Source organism: Urocitellus parryii, chromosome 15 (assembly GCF_045843805.1).
Source record: "Urocitellus parryii isolate mUroPar1 chromosome 15, mUroPar1.hap1, whole genome shotgun sequence".
Taxonomy (NCBI): domain Eukaryota; kingdom Metazoa; phylum Chordata; class Mammalia; order Rodentia; family Sciuridae; genus Urocitellus; species Urocitellus parryii.
In genome coordinates, this window is record NC_135545.1 from 42,612,883 (window position 1) to 42,631,975 (window position 19,093).

General features: G+C 45.7%; 1 protein-coding gene across 1 annotated transcript; it reads left to right on the top strand.

The window, feature by feature from the left end:
- Positions 1–233: 233 nt before the first annotated feature.
- Nutf2 (nuclear transport factor 2) lies at positions 234–18,673 on the top strand. The gene is made up of 5 exons (XM_026413241.2): positions 234–340; positions 10,683–10,810; positions 13,835–13,906; positions 13,990–14,088; positions 16,999–18,673. The coding sequence occupies exons 2-5, from the start codon at positions 10,712–10,714 to the stop codon at positions 17,110–17,112; spliced, it is 384 nt and encodes a 127-aa protein (XP_026269026.1). The 5' UTR covers positions 234–340; positions 10,683–10,711; the 3' UTR covers positions 17,113–18,673.
- Positions 18,674–19,093: the final 420 nt, after the last annotated feature.

The following is a 19,093-nucleotide window of genomic DNA, read 5'->3' on the forward strand; positions in this document are numbered from 1 at the left end:
GCTGGGACCGGGCGACAACAGAGCCCTGACCCTACCCTGGCGCCAACCTTCGTGTTCCAGAGGCTTCCGCTGGACCACAATTCTCAGGGGCTCTCCCGGGTAGCCTCCCTCCCTGACTTAGCCTCTCCTCCCGCGCTGCGGGCCGTGTCTGGGCCTCCATGCATAGCACACCGGGAACTGTAGTTTTCTCTTGATGTGCTAATGCCAAAAAGGAGAGCGGCGGGACTGCATTTCCCAGAGTGCAACGGGGTGGGCGAGGGAAGGCAGGGGGGAAGGGACAGTCGGTCGCAGACCGTGCTGGGTTGCCGCCGCCGCTGCCGCCATCGTGCCAGCCCCTCGGGTGAGTGTTGGGGCCAGCGTGCCGGGGCGGGGGCTGGGCCGCAAGAGCCGCGCTCTAGGCCGCCGGGAGCCTCTGCTGCGAGTTTCCGGGAGGCCCCTCCCCTCCCCCCCCGACGGCCCGAAGCCGCGCGGGGCCCGAGCCATGTGTGGCGCGCGGCTCCGCCTCCCGCCGGTCCTCTGAAGCGGCGGCCTGGGGGAACGCGGAGAGCCAGACTGGCGCCTATCCGGGCTATACAGTGCGGTGGCTCGTGCGCCGGACTGCGCTGTGGCCAGGCCTTTTTCTCTAGTTCGGACCATCTGGATGGGGCGCTCCGGGCCCCGCCCCGTCTGGCCTGGCCCGGCCTGCTCGAATCCCGAAAGCTCTCCGGGCAGGCTAGCGGGCAGACACCATCCCCGCGTCCCGCCACCCGCCTTCGAAGATCCGGGGATGGGCAGCGCCACCCGGCTCACTCCAGAGCCAGCATGGGTAAGGGTGCCCGCCTGCCGCAGTCGGGGCTTGGGACTCTTACTGGGTCCCAGATTATAGTCATGCCAGGATGTAAGTGAACGCTCCGCTCCCTGCCTGGCTGCCTGCTAGGAGTGCACGAAATCTACCGCTCCTGTGGTGGAACCCATGCTAGCTTCTGCATGGAGGCTAGGGTCGGGGAATTGGGCGCGAGAGTTCCACGTGGGACTTTACCTGTAGCCAGTTTGGGGAAATGTGAACCTGATGTGGTAGTGCGGCTCAGTTACCAGGTCCCAGCTACGGGTGTGTTGGCAGGCTGTGTTAGTGGAGAAAGGGAGGAAAGAAGCCAAAAAGATGAAGTTGGAAGTGTGAGCCTAAGGTTTTGTTAGACCTTTTAGGCACAGTCCAGTTTTGACGTCGGGACCTCCTGGATTAAGCATAGAATTGCCCCGCAGAAGAGGATGACTCCTTAAGAATGGGATGACTAGGTGCGGCTTATTGCAAGGGGAAGTAGAATCCAGGCCTGAGTTCCTTGAACCTAGTGCCAAACAAGACACCAAGGTGGAAGGGATCTTGAGGGTGGGGTGCATTTGAGCTGTAGGTGTCAGATTCAGACTCTGCAGGGCCCTTTTGAAGCCTGAGTGGCAGAAATAGAGCTGGAAGCTGCAGAAAGCCAGGCTTCCCCATCCCAACAGTTGGAGCTGCCTGTGAACAGGGAGGAAGCCAATTGGGTCTTGGGAAAGTGCCCTTAATAATGGTACCAGAGACCCCACCGAAATAAATTAAGAAATTAGTTCAGAGAAAAATCCTGGGACTTGGGAGTAATAATTTGTTAAGCCTTGATTCCTCTGCAGCTTTTGAGCCACAGGTTTTGAAGGGACCACAGCAGCTCCATCTCTGCAGACTTAGGCCTCAGCAGCAAGCAAAATGCTAGGTCTCTTAGGAAGGCTGGATTAAGCCCATAATGCAGACAACCACTGGCCCTGTCCTTTTTCTTTCTCTTGAATATTTCCCCAGATGATATTTTTCTGGTCATTCTGTTCTTGACTTAGAAGTTTTCCTTTAGTTGAATTGCTCTGTCTAATGATTCTCTCTGGTCCAGAAGAATAGGCAAAGAATGCTCCTTAGATCTCTCCAGGGACTACCTTCTCTGGAATTAACTTTCCTAATCCACATCTTGGCCTTTAGAAATCAGGTCCATTCAGTAGGCTCAGGAGAGACCTGGTTTACCAATGGAATTGGGCAGTAAGAAAAGGAACTACCCACAGAACATGTGTAGGGTTAATGAGGTAGCTTCTCTTAGAACTAGAAATAGTTATTTCAAGAGCCTCTGGATTTTATTGGTGCTTTCTAGTACACAGGTTTCAGGTGAGGTGGGCTTATGGTCATGGATTAGTTTGTATATTGCCAGGTCTTGGGTAGTTTGACTACAGGGCTAGTGTTTTTTTTGGTTTTTGTGTTTTGGTTCTGAGGATCCAACCCAGGGCCTTGCACTTGCTAGGCAAGCACTCTACTACTGAGCTAGAGTCCCAGAACCTGCAGGATCAAAAAGATACTATTCATTCTTCAAGGTTACCCTGGAGTAGGAGGAATTCAGGTCCCTCCCTCCTACTGTAATCCCTTTTGTAACTTTTGTCTGGAGTTTGTCTTGCTAGTCCTGACTATGAGAAGTCCTTGACCTTTCTGGAACTTGGCAGGCCATCTAGATTCTCTTCTCATCTGAGAACTCTGAGGTTCTTCAGGATCTTATCTGTGCCCTCTGTTCATGTAGGACTAACTTGGAACGTGGAGCCTGACATGGGGCAGTTGGTATATGTCTGTATAAGCAAGGAGCAGGTTGTGAAGATGCCTTTCATTCAACTCAAAATTTGTTTGCTGGGCACAGTCATACATATCTGTAATCCCTATTTAGGAGGCTGAAGCAGAAGGATGACAAGTTTGACATTAGCTAAGACCCTGCCTCAAATAATAAAAAAGGATCAATATAGCTCAGGGCGAGCATGCTTGCCTAGTATGGTAGCCCTGGATTTAGTCTCCAATACTGAAAACAAGTTTGGTCCCTTAATGACCAGGAATACACTTCTCTCTGAGCCAGGTCTTGCTTTATTCTGGTGTCTTTGCCATTGGTGAGTTGGTATGGGATTAATGATTTAAGGGAGATAGAGAATTCTCAAATTTTAGAACTGGAAGTTACATTATGTCAAAATGTCAGGATTTCCTTACTGAGGCATTAGTATCTGGTGTGAATTTTTTTCCTCTTTGTTGGCAGTGATTGTGAGGGTTTTTTGGTTTTGCTTTTCTCTAAATGATCTTTTTTATTTTTTATTTATTTTTTCAGCCTTTGGCCTTCTCTGTATGTACACCTCTGGGCATAAGATGAAAAATGAATACTACCTAGCCTGGTGCTGGGGAAAGGAGGTCTCCATGTTGGGGGTGACAGACAGGATCATGTTGGTATTATGTGCTGAGGGCCTTGTTGAAGAGACCTACCTGCAGGGTCCCTTAATCATGTGTAGGAGAGGAGGCTTTTGAATGATCAGAGGACTGAAGAGAAAAGACTTGGTGGATCCCCCTTCCTCTCCTATGTCTGGCAGAAACTGCCGAGGGAGGTATACCTCTGGATTGTGGGTTCACAAAGATTTGAGTGAGGCTGCCACCACTCTAAATTGCTGTGACTATTGAGTTGCAACCTGCTCTTTGGTCTTCCAGGAGTCTGCTAAGGGTTTTCATAGTGGCTAGGAATCTCCCCAGCATTTTCCGTGGCCTTTCAGTCCCCTGGGTGTGTGGCTTCTGCCAATTTGATTGAAACTCTCATGGTCAGCTTGATTCAAGTGCCAAGCAGTTGTACCTAGAGTAGTGCCCATTAGGATATCTTTCCAGCATAAGAGATACAGGGGCTCCCTTCCTCCCTAGAGACCTGGTCATGGAGGCTTTTTGGGTGTTTCAGCAGATGACCCTTGCCTGAGGTATTGGGAAGGTGAACAGGAGCCAGAAGAGAATTTTTTTTCCCCAGTACTAAGGATTGGACTCAGGGCCTTACACATGCTAGGCAAATATTCTTCCACTGAACTACATCCAGCCCTTTTATTTTTAAAAATATTTTATTTATTTATTTATTTTTATGTGGTGCTAAGGATCGAACCCAGGACCTCGCACATGCTAGGTGAGCGCTCTACCACTGAGCCCCAGCCCCAGCCCCAAGCCCTTTTATTTTTTGAGGCAGGGTCTCACTAAGTTTTGTAGGTTGACCTTAAACTGGTGATTCTTCTTCCTTAATCTCAAGTAGCTGGAATGATAGGTGTGTACCACCTCACCTGGCCAACAGGGACTTTAGAAATTATGGTGCTGCTTGTTTTAGAATCTAGTTCCCCACTTCTCAACAAGGCCTCCAAGACAGAGAAATAGTCCTTAGAGGACAGGTGAGTGGATCTAGAAAGTTTTCCACAAAATGGGATTTGAAAGTTGGACAGGATTTTTTTGGGCTGATATGGAGCTGAACCTTATGCTGGACTTCTTGTATAATTTTTTCAGGTGGGCCATTTGAAGATGTTTGTGTTTTGAATTCAGTTTAAGTCACCTACCTGTTTCCCAACTTTGACTATATGTGGCAGGAATTCCTAGAATAGTGACCATAAGGCATCTTTGCAGGGTGAGCCATAGAGGAACCAGCCCTATCTATCCCTAAGGGAGGCAGCAGTTTGTGGATTATCCCTGGGATGACTTTCAGGCCATGTGAATGATTGTTCTGGTCAATGCTCTGGCCATCAGGCCTATGTGCTGCCATCTCCCTTCTTATTCTATTATTTGGAGTGTATGCTCCTGGCAGGATGCTTAGCTCAGGTCTGGCTATGGCTGAGAAAGTGTCTTAGCAAGGAACAGGGACACAAGGTAGACCTGCTTTTTGGCCCCAGGGTTCCCACTGTTGGTAGATATATGGCTGAGAACTTTCTTTCACTGTCTTGGGCCTTATTCCTTTTTTGTTGCTGGTACATGCTGTGTGCTGACTCCATAAGTCCCTAGGCTAGACATAGGGCTACCACAGAGATGAAGAATATATATCCCAACCTCACTCTGATCCTTATCCTCCTGAGAAAGGGTTGTTTGGGGAGCCTTGGAACTGTTCACCTCATTATCCTCGGTTAACTGGGAAAATTCCAGAATGTTCTTTCTTTCTTCTTCTGGGAATCAGACCTGGGCCTCACACATGCTAGGCAAGCGTTTTTTTTTTTTTTTTTTTTTAATATTTATTTTTTAGTTCTACGCAGACACAACATCTTTGTTGGTATGTGGTGCTGAGGATCGAACCCGGGCCGCACGCATGCCAGGCGAGCGCGCTACCGCTGAGCCACATCTCCAGCCCCTAGGCAAGCGTTTTACTAATGAGCTATGTTCCCAGATGGGTTGATTGGCTGTTTGTGTGCTTGTTTTTCTTTTCTCTTTTATTTATTTAGTTATTTTGGTATTGGGGACTGGATCCAGGGTGCTTTACCACTGAGCTACACTCCCAGCCCTTTACCATTTTTTATTTTAAGACAGGGTCTTGCCAAATTGTCCAGGTTGGCCTTGGAACTTGCATCCCCCTGCCTCGACCTCTTGATCACTGTGACCAGTGGTTATTTCTTAAAGCCTCCACTACTCCATTGGAGCCACTTGGTTTCCCCAGGATAGAAACTAGAAGGTCTGCTGACCCCTTGAAGGTTCTCTGTGTGGAGCCCTTCTGCTTGCAGGTGATTTCAGTCCTAAGAATTTGTCACTATATTAAACCTGCTTTGACCTGGTGAGCATGTGCTCAGGTATTTTCCATCCTGAGTTGTATGGAGCTTGCTGATTTCAAACGGGAAGGAAAGGCCTGGGCTCTGTTCCCACCTTATTTTGCTGTCTTTATATGTTCTTTTGCCCCACATTGGTTCTCAGCTATTCCAGTCCTGCTCATCTTCATGGACATTGTAATGCTAACTGCTAGAGGCCTTTTATGGTCTTGATTTCCTGTATTCCTTTGTTCCTTCCTTCCTTTTTTTTTTTTTTTTTTTTTGACAGTGCTGGGGATTGAACCCAAGGTCTCAGACATGCTCAGCAAGCTCTCTTCCACTGAGCTACGTTTCCAGCCTTTTTTTTTTTTTTAAGATTTATTTATTTTTTTGTGCCAGGAATTCAGGGATTGAACCAGGGGTGCTTAACCACTGAGCCACATCCTCAGCCCTTATTATTTTTGTGACAGTGTCTTGTTAGGTTGCTTAGGACCTTAGTGAGGCTGCATTCAAACTCGTAATCCTCCTGCCTTCAAGTTTCCTAAGCCACTGGGATTATAGGCGTATGCCACTGTGCCTGGCTCTTTTTTATAAATGCAACAGGGTCTCACTAAGTTTCCCAGGCTGGTCTTCAGCTTGGGTTTCTGCTGCCTCAGCTGAATTGCTGGGATTACAGTGCTGGTACCACTATTCCTGGCTCGAATTGCTTCTTAACCTTGTCATGGCTTCTTCATCTACGAGTGAAGATACTCATACCAGCCTTATAGCCTTGTTGTGAAGCTCAAAGAAGAGGACATGTGGAAGAGTTTGACTTAGAGGAGGTGTTTCTTTTACCCACTGTGAACTCTGTTTATACCTTTATTTCCCTGCTGTTCTCAGTCTTGGGATGTCACAGCAATGTTGTCCAGGCATAGTAGTGGCAGACCACAGGAGTGGTTACTTAGAGGATGGGGATGTAGCTCAGTGGTAAAGCACTTGTCTAGCATGAGCAAGGCCCTGGGTTCAATCCCCAGTAATGGGGAAATAAAACCAGGAGTGGTCACTTAGGGGCTTCCCTTAATCAAGTCCCTGTATACCTGACAAAGTTAATGGCATGAAGCTCTCAGTTCACATATGAAAAGACTGAGGCCCCAGAGATCTTGTGAGCCACTTGAGAAATGAGGTGCAAATGCAGGGCAGAGAGACCAGAATGTGGTCTCAGGATTCCACTTCTGGATAAATCAGAGTAGCCCAATGGCTCTGGAAATTCTACCATCCAGGTAGAAGAGGAAGAATAGGCTTGTACAGTGCTGGGCTAGACCTCTGTTGTTTAGTTTAGAAAGGGTTCTGTCATCGGGCATCTCTTTATAGACTTGAGGCAGAGGAGTGGTGGGCTAGACAGTTGCCATTTCTGGGTCAAAGGGCCTACCTGTAAGAGGCTAAGGTCTTTTTCCTAGTGTTGACTTAGAATTCCTCTCAACTGGGTCCTCTATGATCTCAGTTATTTCTCTCATATGCCCACAATTACTGATGAAACAGAGTCAGAGGGTCACACAACAAGGGAAAGGTGGAGCAGGCTAGCAGCTAGATCTTTGAAGGGATGGCTGTATGTTTGCTATTCAGCTACAGTTGCCCCTCAGATGACAAGAACCTTTAGTGAGACAGTGTTGGTTAAGCCCCACCTGACACTCCACAGATAACTGGATAGATGACAAAGGATCATTTCCTGGCAACTTTGAAGGTGTGGGCCGGGGGGAAGTGGGTCACTGGGCCACTTAAATTGAGCAGGATTTGCCAGCATTGACTCCTCCAGACAAGGAGTCCCATGAATTTATGCAGTCAATCAAAAAAAAGTTATTGTTGAACCAGGCACCATGAAATAGGGGTGACTAGAGAGGTGCCTTTATCAGGGAAACAGACCATAAAAAAGTATATAAGTGGGACAATCTATGTGGTGCTGAGAAAACAGTACAGCAGGTAAAATGAGTATCTGGTGGGCTATCTAAACTGGGAAGTCAGTAAAGTGTTGATGAGGTGGTAACATTTGATTGACGTTTATGACATGGAGCCAGGGGTGTTGGGGCAAGAGTGAGCCAAATAGGAAAAGCAATATTTGCAAAGCCCTTGGGTAAGAAAAGCAGAATTTCCAGAATCAGGAAAATGCCTAATGTGGCTGCCAAAGAGGGAAGGAAGTGGACGGCAAGAGACAAAGTTGGGCAGCTGGGAATGGTAGCTAACCCTTAGGGAGTCAGAACAATCTGAAATCGTTCATAAAGTGGGGGCAATCCTACCTCTGTGCACATTTCTTGGGAAAGGACCACAGTTTTTGAGACATTCTCAGAGGGTCTTTGCACCCACAGAGACCTAAGGGTCAGTGGAGGCTGATGCTCAGTGGGTGATGATAGCTCCTCGAGGAGTCTGACCTGTCAGCCAGCGGACGGTTGGGGTGAAACAGGAGATGATGTGGTCAGCGGCCTCTCAGAAGAGCTGTAGGAGAAGCCATCAGGATGAAGGTCAGTCCTCAACGTGATGTGAGGCTGCCGCTAAGCCTTGGCATTTTGTTTCCTTACAGGCTGTTATTTCCATAGTAAATGTGTTAGGAACATAGTCAAGGCTTGCCAGCCCTTCACCTGGAATACCCACAGCCCAGAGCCACAGTGTTCCTGGGCAGAGGAGCAAGGCCTATATATTAATAAGGGTTTGCACACAGGTTGATTTTTGGGGGAAGAGCCAGAACTGATCAGGCAGATGAGGTTATCTTGGCAGGAGACTCACCTGTGCATAAATCCAGGTAAGCAAGTACTAGACAAGTTATGGTATGTGTATGTGTTTGGCATTACTAGATAAAAGTAGGAGAAAATGATTGATAAGATAGGGATAGGGATAAGTGGACAATGGATGACCATTGGCAGAGCTTTGGGGATTTGGTCTTTCAACCAAGGTTGAGGGTGTTGTAGGGTAGGAATGTGGCCAGCTTTGTGTTTTAGAGCTTGGGAGTGGAAAGTTCATGGAGAACAAGTGCTGGCCCTGACTAGAAGCCCCAGTATTAACACACTGATGGGTGGTGAGCTCACTATGCCCCACCAAATTAGGAAGCCCTTCTGTTCCTTTATCCCTCCACCAGAACTCTTATCAAGTAGTTTTTGTATTAGAAAGTTATCATACCATTAAGAACAATAATGGAAAAGGAAAACACACCCCCATACTTTCTCTGTCCTACCATGTGGCAGCACTTTTCTTGTGTTTGCATCAACTTCCAGTCCCAGTACCCCTTTCTCCATCTCCGACTTTCTGCTTTCCTGCCCTCTGTTTACATGCCATCAGATATCTGCTGGTACTGTGTCTTCTGATTGGCATACATTTTTTTCTGGGACCTGCCCTGAAGGCTGCCCAACCCTGCCATGGATTGTGGCAGGAGAGATGGCTCAATTCATTCCTGCAATCTACCCCTGCCCCCAGAGGTCTGGGGATTGGGCAAGGTATCATGGGGGATGCTGTAGAATTGGGGCAGGATTGAGAGAACTAAGCACAGTGAATACTAGGTGGAGGGGCAGAGATGTGATGGGAGGCTATGCCCTGCCTCAGGTACTCTGAGTTTCTCTGTGGGTACAGCTTTTGTCTAACCTCTTGAAAAAGTACCCAAGAGAACAACTGAGACTAGATAATGAGTCCTTTGCTTCTCCCACTAGTTGACTTTTTTGTAGCAGAGTATGAATTGAGACACCTTCTGTTCCTATGTATAGGCGTGGCCAGATCCAAGCTTTCTTCTCTGCTTATTCTAGACCTTCCTGGACATTTCTTAGTCATCCCAGTATTGAGCTTCTATTTTTAGTGCTACTACCTCTTAGGGGACCTAAAATTAAAAATTGGCTTAGTTTCTTAGATCCTCATTGGCTGGATTATTGGTCATAGGCTGGGGGATTGGCTGTGTTGTAACTGTTGGTACCTTCTGGCTTCTCTGGCCTAGGGTGAAGTCACAGGGACTTGAGTGAGTCTTATTTACCACATTAAACAAGGAATTTAACCAAGTTCTCCAGTGAAGCTACACAACCACTGGCAACATTAGGGTTAGGATCCCCGTTTTACTGGGGAGACTGAGGAAGAAATCCCTTTAGGGTAGTGACTGATGTCATGATTGTCTGTTGGAATTGAACCCACTTCCTCTCTGCTTTGGCTCACAGTCCTATTATCAGACAGGGCATGCTCCTCTCCATTCAAAGACAACTACAGAACATGAGGTGCAGAGAAATGTGGGCCCTCTCACCCAGGGCTTGGGCTTTCTATTTGGAGTCCTAGAGATTATTATCTGTGGCCAGGAGGGGGACTCCCTTCAAGATACCCCCTAGGGATAAGGCAGTACTAGGATGGGAGGATGTAAAGAAATTATTGTTTTCCCCTTTTCCATACCCCTCAGCTATCATTACTCTGATCCTCTGAACTCATGGCCCCAGCTCTGAGGCAGGGAAAAGTCATCCTCATCAATGGAGAAATGCCCCAGAAAGGACCAAATCGGATATCAACTAACCTCACAGATGCCAACTGCTCCTTTGAGATTAACGGAGTTATTTTTGTTCTTTTTGTTAGAAGTGGGCCTCGAGGAGCCATCACTTCCCTATTGTCAATGGATCTTCCCCCACCTGCCAACAAAACCCTGGGACAGTGTGGGGGCCTGAGGTCTGCAATTGAAACATTCCATACATAGACATCGGTAATTTCTGGTCTGTGAAGTAGGAAGGATAGTAGTAACTCTGGTTTATAGCTTGTTGAAAGGATTAAATGAAAACATAGGGGGCTGGAGCAATTGCTTAGCTTCTATTTCAAGGGCCTACTCCTTATTGGACATTGCAGGATCTGCTCTGATTTTCCTTTCTCAGGGCTCAACCCTCAACACCTATCCTGTATGCTCCACAACCTTGGTACTCTGACTCATCAACCAAGAGCTCCTCAAAGGAAGAACTGACTTTGGCCCTTCTCTGGGCTTCTAGCATTGGTCTAGCTTGGAAGGAGATCTCTTATCAAATCCCTAGGATTTCTCCATGTTCCTTAAGAGAACAAACCTCAGCAAAGGATTCCCTGTGCAATGAGGCCAGGGAAGGGGTAGGGGTCAGTGGCTGACTACCTCCTCATCTTGGAGTACCAACGCTTGCCTTTTTGTCTCACTGTTCTTGCAGGTCTCAGTGACGCTGGGTGACGCTCCAGAATGGGAGATAAGCCAATTTGGGAGCAGATTGGATCCAGCTTCATTCAACATTACTACCAGTTATTTGATAATGACAGAACCCAACTAGGTGCAATTTATGTAAGTCTTCAGCTTTATGGCCAGAGTAGAACTTCAGAGGATCAATTCAGATGTTGGGCCAGTGGGCTGGAATTGTAGCTTAGTGGTAAACCCCTTGCCTAGCATGTGTGAGGCACTAAGTTTAATCCTCAGTACTGCATAAAAATAAATAAATTAAATAAAGGTATTGTGTCCATCTACACTAAAAACTATATATATACTTTAAAAAGATGTTGGGCCAGTGTGTCCACTTCACAAGTTTGGGCTGTCCTGGCTCTTCCTCTATGAGTTTCTGTTTATAGGAAAGGAGAATCAAGGCCTGGTCCAACTACATATTTCCTTTTGTCATCTTCCATAAGAACGGGGATCCTACTGTCTTGGACAGAGGATTCTGGGCTTACCATTCCATGTGGTCACCACCTTATCAGGGCCCATGGTCCTGAGAGTGCCTCTAGTCCAGATTGGGTAGCAGCAGGCAGAGGCTGAGGCTTATGGTACTCTCTGGAGGCAGCAGCTATGAGCATCTTCAGGGTAGAGCTGAGCTCTCTTGGAACCCCAGGTTCAGCTTCCCTTGGAGCCAAAAGCCCCTGAACACGTGGGAAATGAAACCCTTCTATGTAGACATTGTTTACTACTACTTTAATGGTGTTCATTTATACTTGTACTTGACCCTGCCTGAAATTCGGTCATAGAGATGCAATTGATTAGGCCACTGCTAGCAGATCTGCCCAGGATGGGAGTGATATGATTCATCCAGGCATAGCCTCAGAGGTTGGTTAGGCTGTGGGCAAAAAGTCTCCTTTTTAAAGGTCTAACTTTAAAAAGTCAGGGAACAGGGACTGGGGATGTGGCTCAAGTGGTAGCGCACTCGCCTGGCATGCGTGCGGCCCGGGTTTGATCCTCAGCACCACATACAAACAAAGATGTTGTGTCCGCCGAAAACTAAAACATAAATATTAAAAAAAAATTCTCTCTCTCTCTCTCTCTCTCTCTCTCTCTTTAAAAAAATAAAAAAAAAATAAAATAAAATTCTCTCTCTCTCTCACCTCTCTCTCAAAAAAAAAAAAAAAAAGTCAGGGAACAATTAGAAATTTTAGAAGAAAGAAAGGACTTTTAGCAGTGAAAGACCAAACCCAGCATAAGTATTACAAATATTAAGGTTAATGGGCTGGAGATGTGGCTCAGCGGTAGCGCGCTCGCCTGGCATGCGTGCGGCCCGGGTTCGATCCTCAGCACCACATACCAACAAAGATGTTGTGTCCACCGAGAACTAAAAAATAAATATTAAAAATTCTCTCTCTCTCTCTCTCTCTCTCTCTCTCTCTCTCTCTCTCTCCCCTGTCTCACTCTCTCTAAAAAAAAAAAAAAAAAAAAACAAATATTAAGGTTAAGATGATTGTCATTACAAATAGAGACTTTTTTCTTTTTCCAGTGCTGGGGATCAAACCCAGTGCCTAAAGCACGTTTGGTCTCATCTTCTCTCAAATAAAGCAGGCTTTGTAATATGTAGTGTAATGCATTCTGCTGTCATATATTTAAAAAAAAATCAAAAATTTTTTTTTCTAAGGAAGAAACTAAATACTCAAAATTAAAATTTATTTATTTATTTATTTTTAAAGAGAGAGTGAGAGAGGAGAGAATTTTTAATATTTATTTTTTAGTTCTCGGCGGACACAACATCTTTGTTGGTATGTGGTGCTGAGGATCGAACCCAGGCCGCATGCATGCCAGGCGAGCGCGCTACCGCTTGAGCCACATCCCCAGCCCTCAAAATTAAATTTTAGCAAAGAAATTAAAGTCAAAATAAATCTTGTCGATTATGGTTCTGAAAAAATAAATAAAGCAGGTCTGACACAGAGAGTTTAGCAAAGTCCTAAAAGAGCACTTACTATACATTGTTTCATAATCCTTAGCACATTTCCCCTTTGAAGATTAGGAAATTATGACTCAGAAAAATAAGTAGCTTGCCTAATGTCATCACTGGAAGTAGCAGAGGCTCTTTTGAATTCTATCTCTGAAGAAAGGGAAGGCATCAAAGGGCTAATTTAATGGATCCCATGTGGCATTTTGTCTGTTGATGGTAGTCTAGGGTTCCAGGCTACGTCTTGAAGAGGCCTTGTTAGCCTCCATTCCTCCCCGACTCGAGTACCTAGAAGGGCCACGGAAAACTCAGCCATAGACCTGGAAATGGTAATAAACTTGGGATTTTTCCAAGTTATTTATTTTTTTAAAATTTGTTTTGTTTTTGTAGAACTGGGGATTGAACTCAGGGCCTCATACATGCTAAGCAAGCACTGAGTTACATCCCCAGCCCATATTTTAAATTTTTATTTCAAGACAGAGTCTTGCTAATTATAATTACCCAGGTTGGCTGTGAACTTGTAATTCTCCTGCCTCAGCTTCCCAAGAAGCTGGGGTTATAGGTGAGCACTACAACATCCAGCCCAAGTTCTTTTCTTTTCTTTTTTTGGCCGGGGGGTACCAGGGATTGAATTCAGAGACACTCAACTATTGAGTCACATCCCCAGCCCTATATTGTATTTTATTTAGAGACAGGATCTCACTGAGTTACTTAGCACCTCACCGTTGCTAAGGCTGGCTTTGAACTCGTGATCCTCTGTCTCAGCTTCCCAAACTGTTGGGATTACAGGAGTGGGCCACCGTGCCCGGCCCAAATTATTTCTTATGACATCTCTGGGGCTGATGCTTACTAACCATGTGGCAGGATGGCTTTTGGCTGAGCACTGGCCACATATGGCCCTCCTGGAGCCCATGGAGATTAGAGGCTCTTAAATAACAATGGGAAATGAAATCAGTAAGTATATTTTGTTAAATAGGCATTTAGAGTCTGGGCCCATGGACCAATGGGGTGTGATTTTAAAAGTTGTTGATACTATAAACTTTGGAACTACCTTAGTTCCCCTGTTTGTGGACAGGAAAACTGAAGTGTGGACTCATTTTGTCAAATAAGACCCTTTCTCAGGTCTTAAGAAGAGATATTCCTTGTACTGAGGCCCTGACCCTGGGTTTCCTGTGCATTTTTAGATTGATGCATCATGCCTTACGTGGGAAGGACAGCAGTTTCAGGGGAAAGCTGCCATTGTGGAGAAGTTGACTGTAAGTAAGAGCCAAGCTTGGGTGTGGGTACTCCTTCCTTGCCCCTTCAGACCTCAGCCCATGGCCCATTCTTTCTCTTGCAGAGCCTTCCGTTCCAGAAAATCCAGCACAGCATCACGGCGCAGGACCATCAGCCCACGCCAGATAGCTGCATCATCAGCATGGTTGTGGGCCAGCTAAAGGTAGTAGTGCTGCTACAGTGTTATAGTAGTCCTAAGCAAATAGCAGAACTCTGGACCCCTGCCTTTTCTGTGTATGTGATCTGCTTATTAAGGGACAGCTAGATAAAGTGACTGTCTTGACCTGCAAAGTTCAATACAATAGCCATTAGTCGTATTTGTTGTTGTTGTTGTTGCTATTTGTTTGTTTGTTTTGTGATGATGGGGATTGAACCCAAGACCTTGCACATGGTTAACAAGAGTTCTACTACCAAGTTAAACCTCCAGCCCCACAATTTTGGATTTTATTAAAATTAAATAAAATTTAAATGTAGTTTCTCGATTGTACTAGGTATATTTTAGATGTTCATGGTTAGTCATAGTCTATTGTACAGCACAGATACAGAACATTTCTATTATTGCAAAGTTATAATAGAGAACAATGATCTAGAGTATTTTTTTGGTGGGGGAAGTACTGGGGATTGAACTCAGGGGCACTCAACCACTGAGCCACATCCCCAGCACTATTTTATATTTTATTTAGAGACAAGGTCTCACTGAGTTGCTGAGCTCCTTGCTTTTGCGAGGCTGGCCTTGAACTTGTGATCTTCCTGCGTCAGCTTCCCAGGCTGCTGGGATTACAGGCATGTGCCACCCAGCAGTGTGGAATATAGAAAGGAGACAAAAGGTGTAGGAGAAGGGTTAAGCTATAGTGCTAAGCCCTTGGGCCCCTGAACTACCTCAGGGTATTAGGTTATCCAGCTGGGTGCTAAGGGGCAGTCCCTTTCTGGAGCCCGCACTGCTATTACCTGACCTGGCTCCTCATCTGCCTAGAAAAGCAAATTTCTGGAACTCCTGCATTTTTCTTTCCTCTTCTCAAGACCTGTCATTCTTTCCAGCATGGTGGCACATGCCTACAATCCCAGCTTCTTGGGAGGTGGAAGCAGGAGGATATCAAGTTTGAGGCCAACCTGAGCAACTTAGCAATACCCCATCTCAAAATAAAAACTAAAAGGGTCTGAGGATGTAGCTTGGTGGTAGAGCATCCTCGGATTCAGTCCCTAGTATTGTGTGGGATCCAGACTTGTCAAACTTGTCAAACCTACCTGGCCCTTTGGACCCCTAGTAACTCTTGAAGGAACCTATTGTACTCCAACATTAAAATCAGATCATGTTTTCAAAATACTTCTTTCATCCAGATATGGTGGCTCACACCTATAATCCCAGCAACTTGGAAAGCTGAGTAGGATTACAAGTTTAAGGCTAAACTCAACAATTTAGTGAGTCTCTGTCTCAAAATAAAAAATAAATAAAAAGGGTGTTGCTTGGTGGTAAAGCACTCCTGGGTTCAATCCCTGGTACCAAAAAAAAAATTTAAAAAAAAGGTAAGTCTCTCTTCCCAAAACAAGAAAACTTAACTGCCCCTTGGCCAGGTCCCAGTCTCCTAGAAATACGTGTGTCATAGTGGTGCTCACAGTAATAGGTTCACGTGCTTTCCCAATGCTAGGTAGGATAGGGCTTCCTAAGTCTAATATGGCTGTGGAAGGAGGGATATCCCAGCCTCTGCAGTGGACCCTGAGAGACATGCTTTCTGACTTTCCTGTCAATTTCTCTTGTCTGTCTAAGATATTCTGTATCTAATTAGGCTCTCAGGATTTAAGAGGTATCTCCAGGGCTGGAGTTGTGGCTCAATTGTAGAGAGTTTGCCTATCATGTGCCAGGTACTGGTTTCGATTCTCAGCACCACATAAAAAAAAAAATAAATAAAATGAAGATATTGTTTCATCTACAGCTAAAAATATTAAAAAATAAATAAAAAGAGGAGCCAGGGTTGTGGCTCAGTGGTAGAATACTTGCCTAGCGTGCGTGAGGCGTTGGGTTTGATCCCTGGCACCACATAAAAATGAAAACAAATAAAATAAAGGTATTGTGTCCATCTACAATTTAAAAATATTAAAAAAAAAAAAAAAGGTATCTCCAAGATACTCAATGCCTACTTTCTTAGTTAGGATAGTTAACAGTGTCCCTTCCCACCTGGTTTCAGATTCTTCCTGATGTTTCTGTCTCTAGAACTACAGTTCCCAATGACTAATTTGCTACTTTGTTGACATTAATTCCCATAAACCCAGTTGATGTTGGAGACACCACTGGTTAACTGGACTCTTACTTTAGTTAGGCCTCATCCCACTTTTCTCCATTTTGGCTAGAGACTGCTTGCCTTTCTTTTTCCATTACAGTGTTATATATTACACAACAAGAAACAGATCACCCAAGTTTATACTGTTTTTCCCCTGTCCATTTGTGATCCCATTGTGAATTCAGTTTTAAGCCTTTTCTCACCTAGCCCCTGTCAGTATTAGCAATAGTTTCTCCAGATTGGATTGAATGGCATTGTCAAATACTAAGACTGTTTGCAGGTTTTGTTTTTGTTTTTAATTTTGTTGTTGTTATTTGTGTGTGTGTGTGTGTGTGTGTGTGTGTGTGCGTGCGCGCGCGCGCGTGCATGCTGGGGATTGATTGCAAGGCAAGCACTCTACCAACTGAGCTTTTTCCCCAGCCCTTGTTTGCATTTTTTTGATACTATAAATTACATGGTAAGTACTAAAAGATTCTTCAAAAATTTTGATCATTTGTGCCCAGAGATATGGGTTTGAAGGCAGGTATATTCTCTGCTTCATTGTTGAAGCTAACTGGTGAAACAATCTGTATTTTTAATGCACATGGTAGTGGGAGCTGCCATCTGTTGGCTTGTATGTACCCAGTACAGTGTTTGATACATTGTATCAATTTGTATTCACATTAGTTATATTGGGATTTGAGACCAGGACAGGAGGATGTGATCCCAAAGTTGACATTCTCTGCCCTACTCCCCTACCACTGAATTCCTTTTCTGTTCTTAGTCCTCTTACTGAATCATTTTCTCTCTCCTCACAGGCTGATGAAGACCCTATCATGGGGTTCCACCAGATGTTCCTATTAAAGAACATCAATGATGCTTGGGTTTGCACCAATGACATGTTCAGGCTTGCCCTGCACAACTTCGGCTGACCTCCTCCTGGCCAGGCACTCATGCTGTTTCCTCCTCCCTCCTCTTCCCAGTACTATCACACTCCTCCAGATGCTCCAAATATCATACACAAATAAGCAGGGCCACAGTGGGAGTGGGCGCAGTGCGCTGCTGCCACCAAGGTGTTGTGCATGATGTTTGGACACTAGCCTAGTTGCATCTGATGGGAGAAGTTTGTGTTGTACCAGCGCATGCCTTGGAAAGACTTAAGTAATGCAAAAGGTTGTCTTTTTTTTTTTTTTAATCTACTGACAAGTTGCTCTAGTAACCCAAAGAAGTGAAGGAGAAAGCAGCTGCCTCACCACCCAGATATTGATTTGTTCAGATGTTTCAATGCCTCATGATACAATAAAACACGAAAATTTTCTTAACAGTTTAAATTGTTTTAATTAGTTTAATAGTTGACTAGGCATCAACAGCTACCCTGTTCCATTGTCTCTCATGTCTCACCCTCCCACCTGTCGTAACTCAGCAGTACCTGCTGCAAGGAGAACACAGGCAGAAGCACACTCTCAAGCCCTGTGGGCCAGAGTTCTCCACAGACTAGCTGGTCTTGGTTAAGCAAACAGGGAGAGAGTATGGTCTGGCCTGAGCTTCTTTTGCAAGGAAGCCAGTGCTGTCAGTTCTGACACCTGTGACCTCTGCCGTGGGTAGGTTCAGGGCTCTAGTAGCAGGAGAGGATCCTGAATCCTGTTGCTGTGCTGAAGAGATCTTTGCACACACAACCTACAAGGTTCAAGCCCTCTAGGCTGAGGTCTCAACAAAAATGACAGAGGGACCTTGTCTGTCACCAGAAGGGACAGGATCCCATCCAGGGTGCCCATATCCCCCAAGCTAAGCAAAGGGCAGCCCAGATCCTGTACCACCTGCTTGGGATATCATTGCCCACAGAGCTAGTCCCCACTGGGGTGGAATGTAGATTTGGAACAATGAGAGAAGTCGGTCTGAGCATAAAGGATTCATATTCTATCAGTTCTCAGACCTCTAGGACATTTCCTGTCCACCTCCTATTTGTTATACACACTGCACACCTTCAAATCCTAGGAAGTCAACTATTAGGACATTTTTCTGCTCCTCAGTTTTGGGGGCAGAGGTCTTGTCCAGTAGAAATCTAGCCCTTCTGTCCTGAGACCACTGGATGATGTAAACCTAGTAGCAAAGTAGTAACTGCAGACTAGAACCAAACCCAGAATTTTGGGCTAATGCTGTCAGAGTTTAGGATTGGAAAGGGCACCTCAGCTCAGGCCCATCTGTAAAGGCATACCTTTCCCCTCACCCACTATGGGAGAAGGATAAAGATTTTCTCAGACCCCTCAGGTTTCCTGGCTGAACTGGGCACACACAGCTGGATGTGCTGTTTGTCAGGGCAGCATATTCAGATTTCAGTGGGACTGGTCTCCAGCTGCTGTGTTTGGGGAAGTTTGGGTTGGGGAGAGGTAGATGCCTGCTGCCTCTTAAACCATCCTGTATAAAATCTGCAATACAGCTTCTTCCATGTATCTGTACCTGAAATGTCTGCAATAAAGAGGTGTTTGTAAACTATGGTTTCTTTCTTTCTAACCCGAGAGGAAGCCCCGTGGGACAAGGGATGCTGGGGGACAGTAGGAAACAATGACTGTGACCTTTATGGTGGGACTATCTCCCCTGCCCTTGTAATTCCTGTACTTAATGACCTCGTGGGTCCCCTCAGGCCTTGGGTTATTCCAACCCATTTCCCAAAGGGGACACAGGCCTCTGTCAATTCAGTTTATCCTGGGGGCTTGAGGAGCTCCACCCTGGGCGGTGGAGTTAATCCTGTCCTAGGTCTATCTAGACTTCATTTAGAGTAGACAGGAACTAGACTCGTCCCAGGGTGTCCTGGGACGAGTAGGGATACCAGCCCGGTAATTGTACGTGGACTTTTGCTGCCCTTCAGTCTAACACAACTCCGACCTCACTGGCACTGGGTGGAGGTTGCAAAGG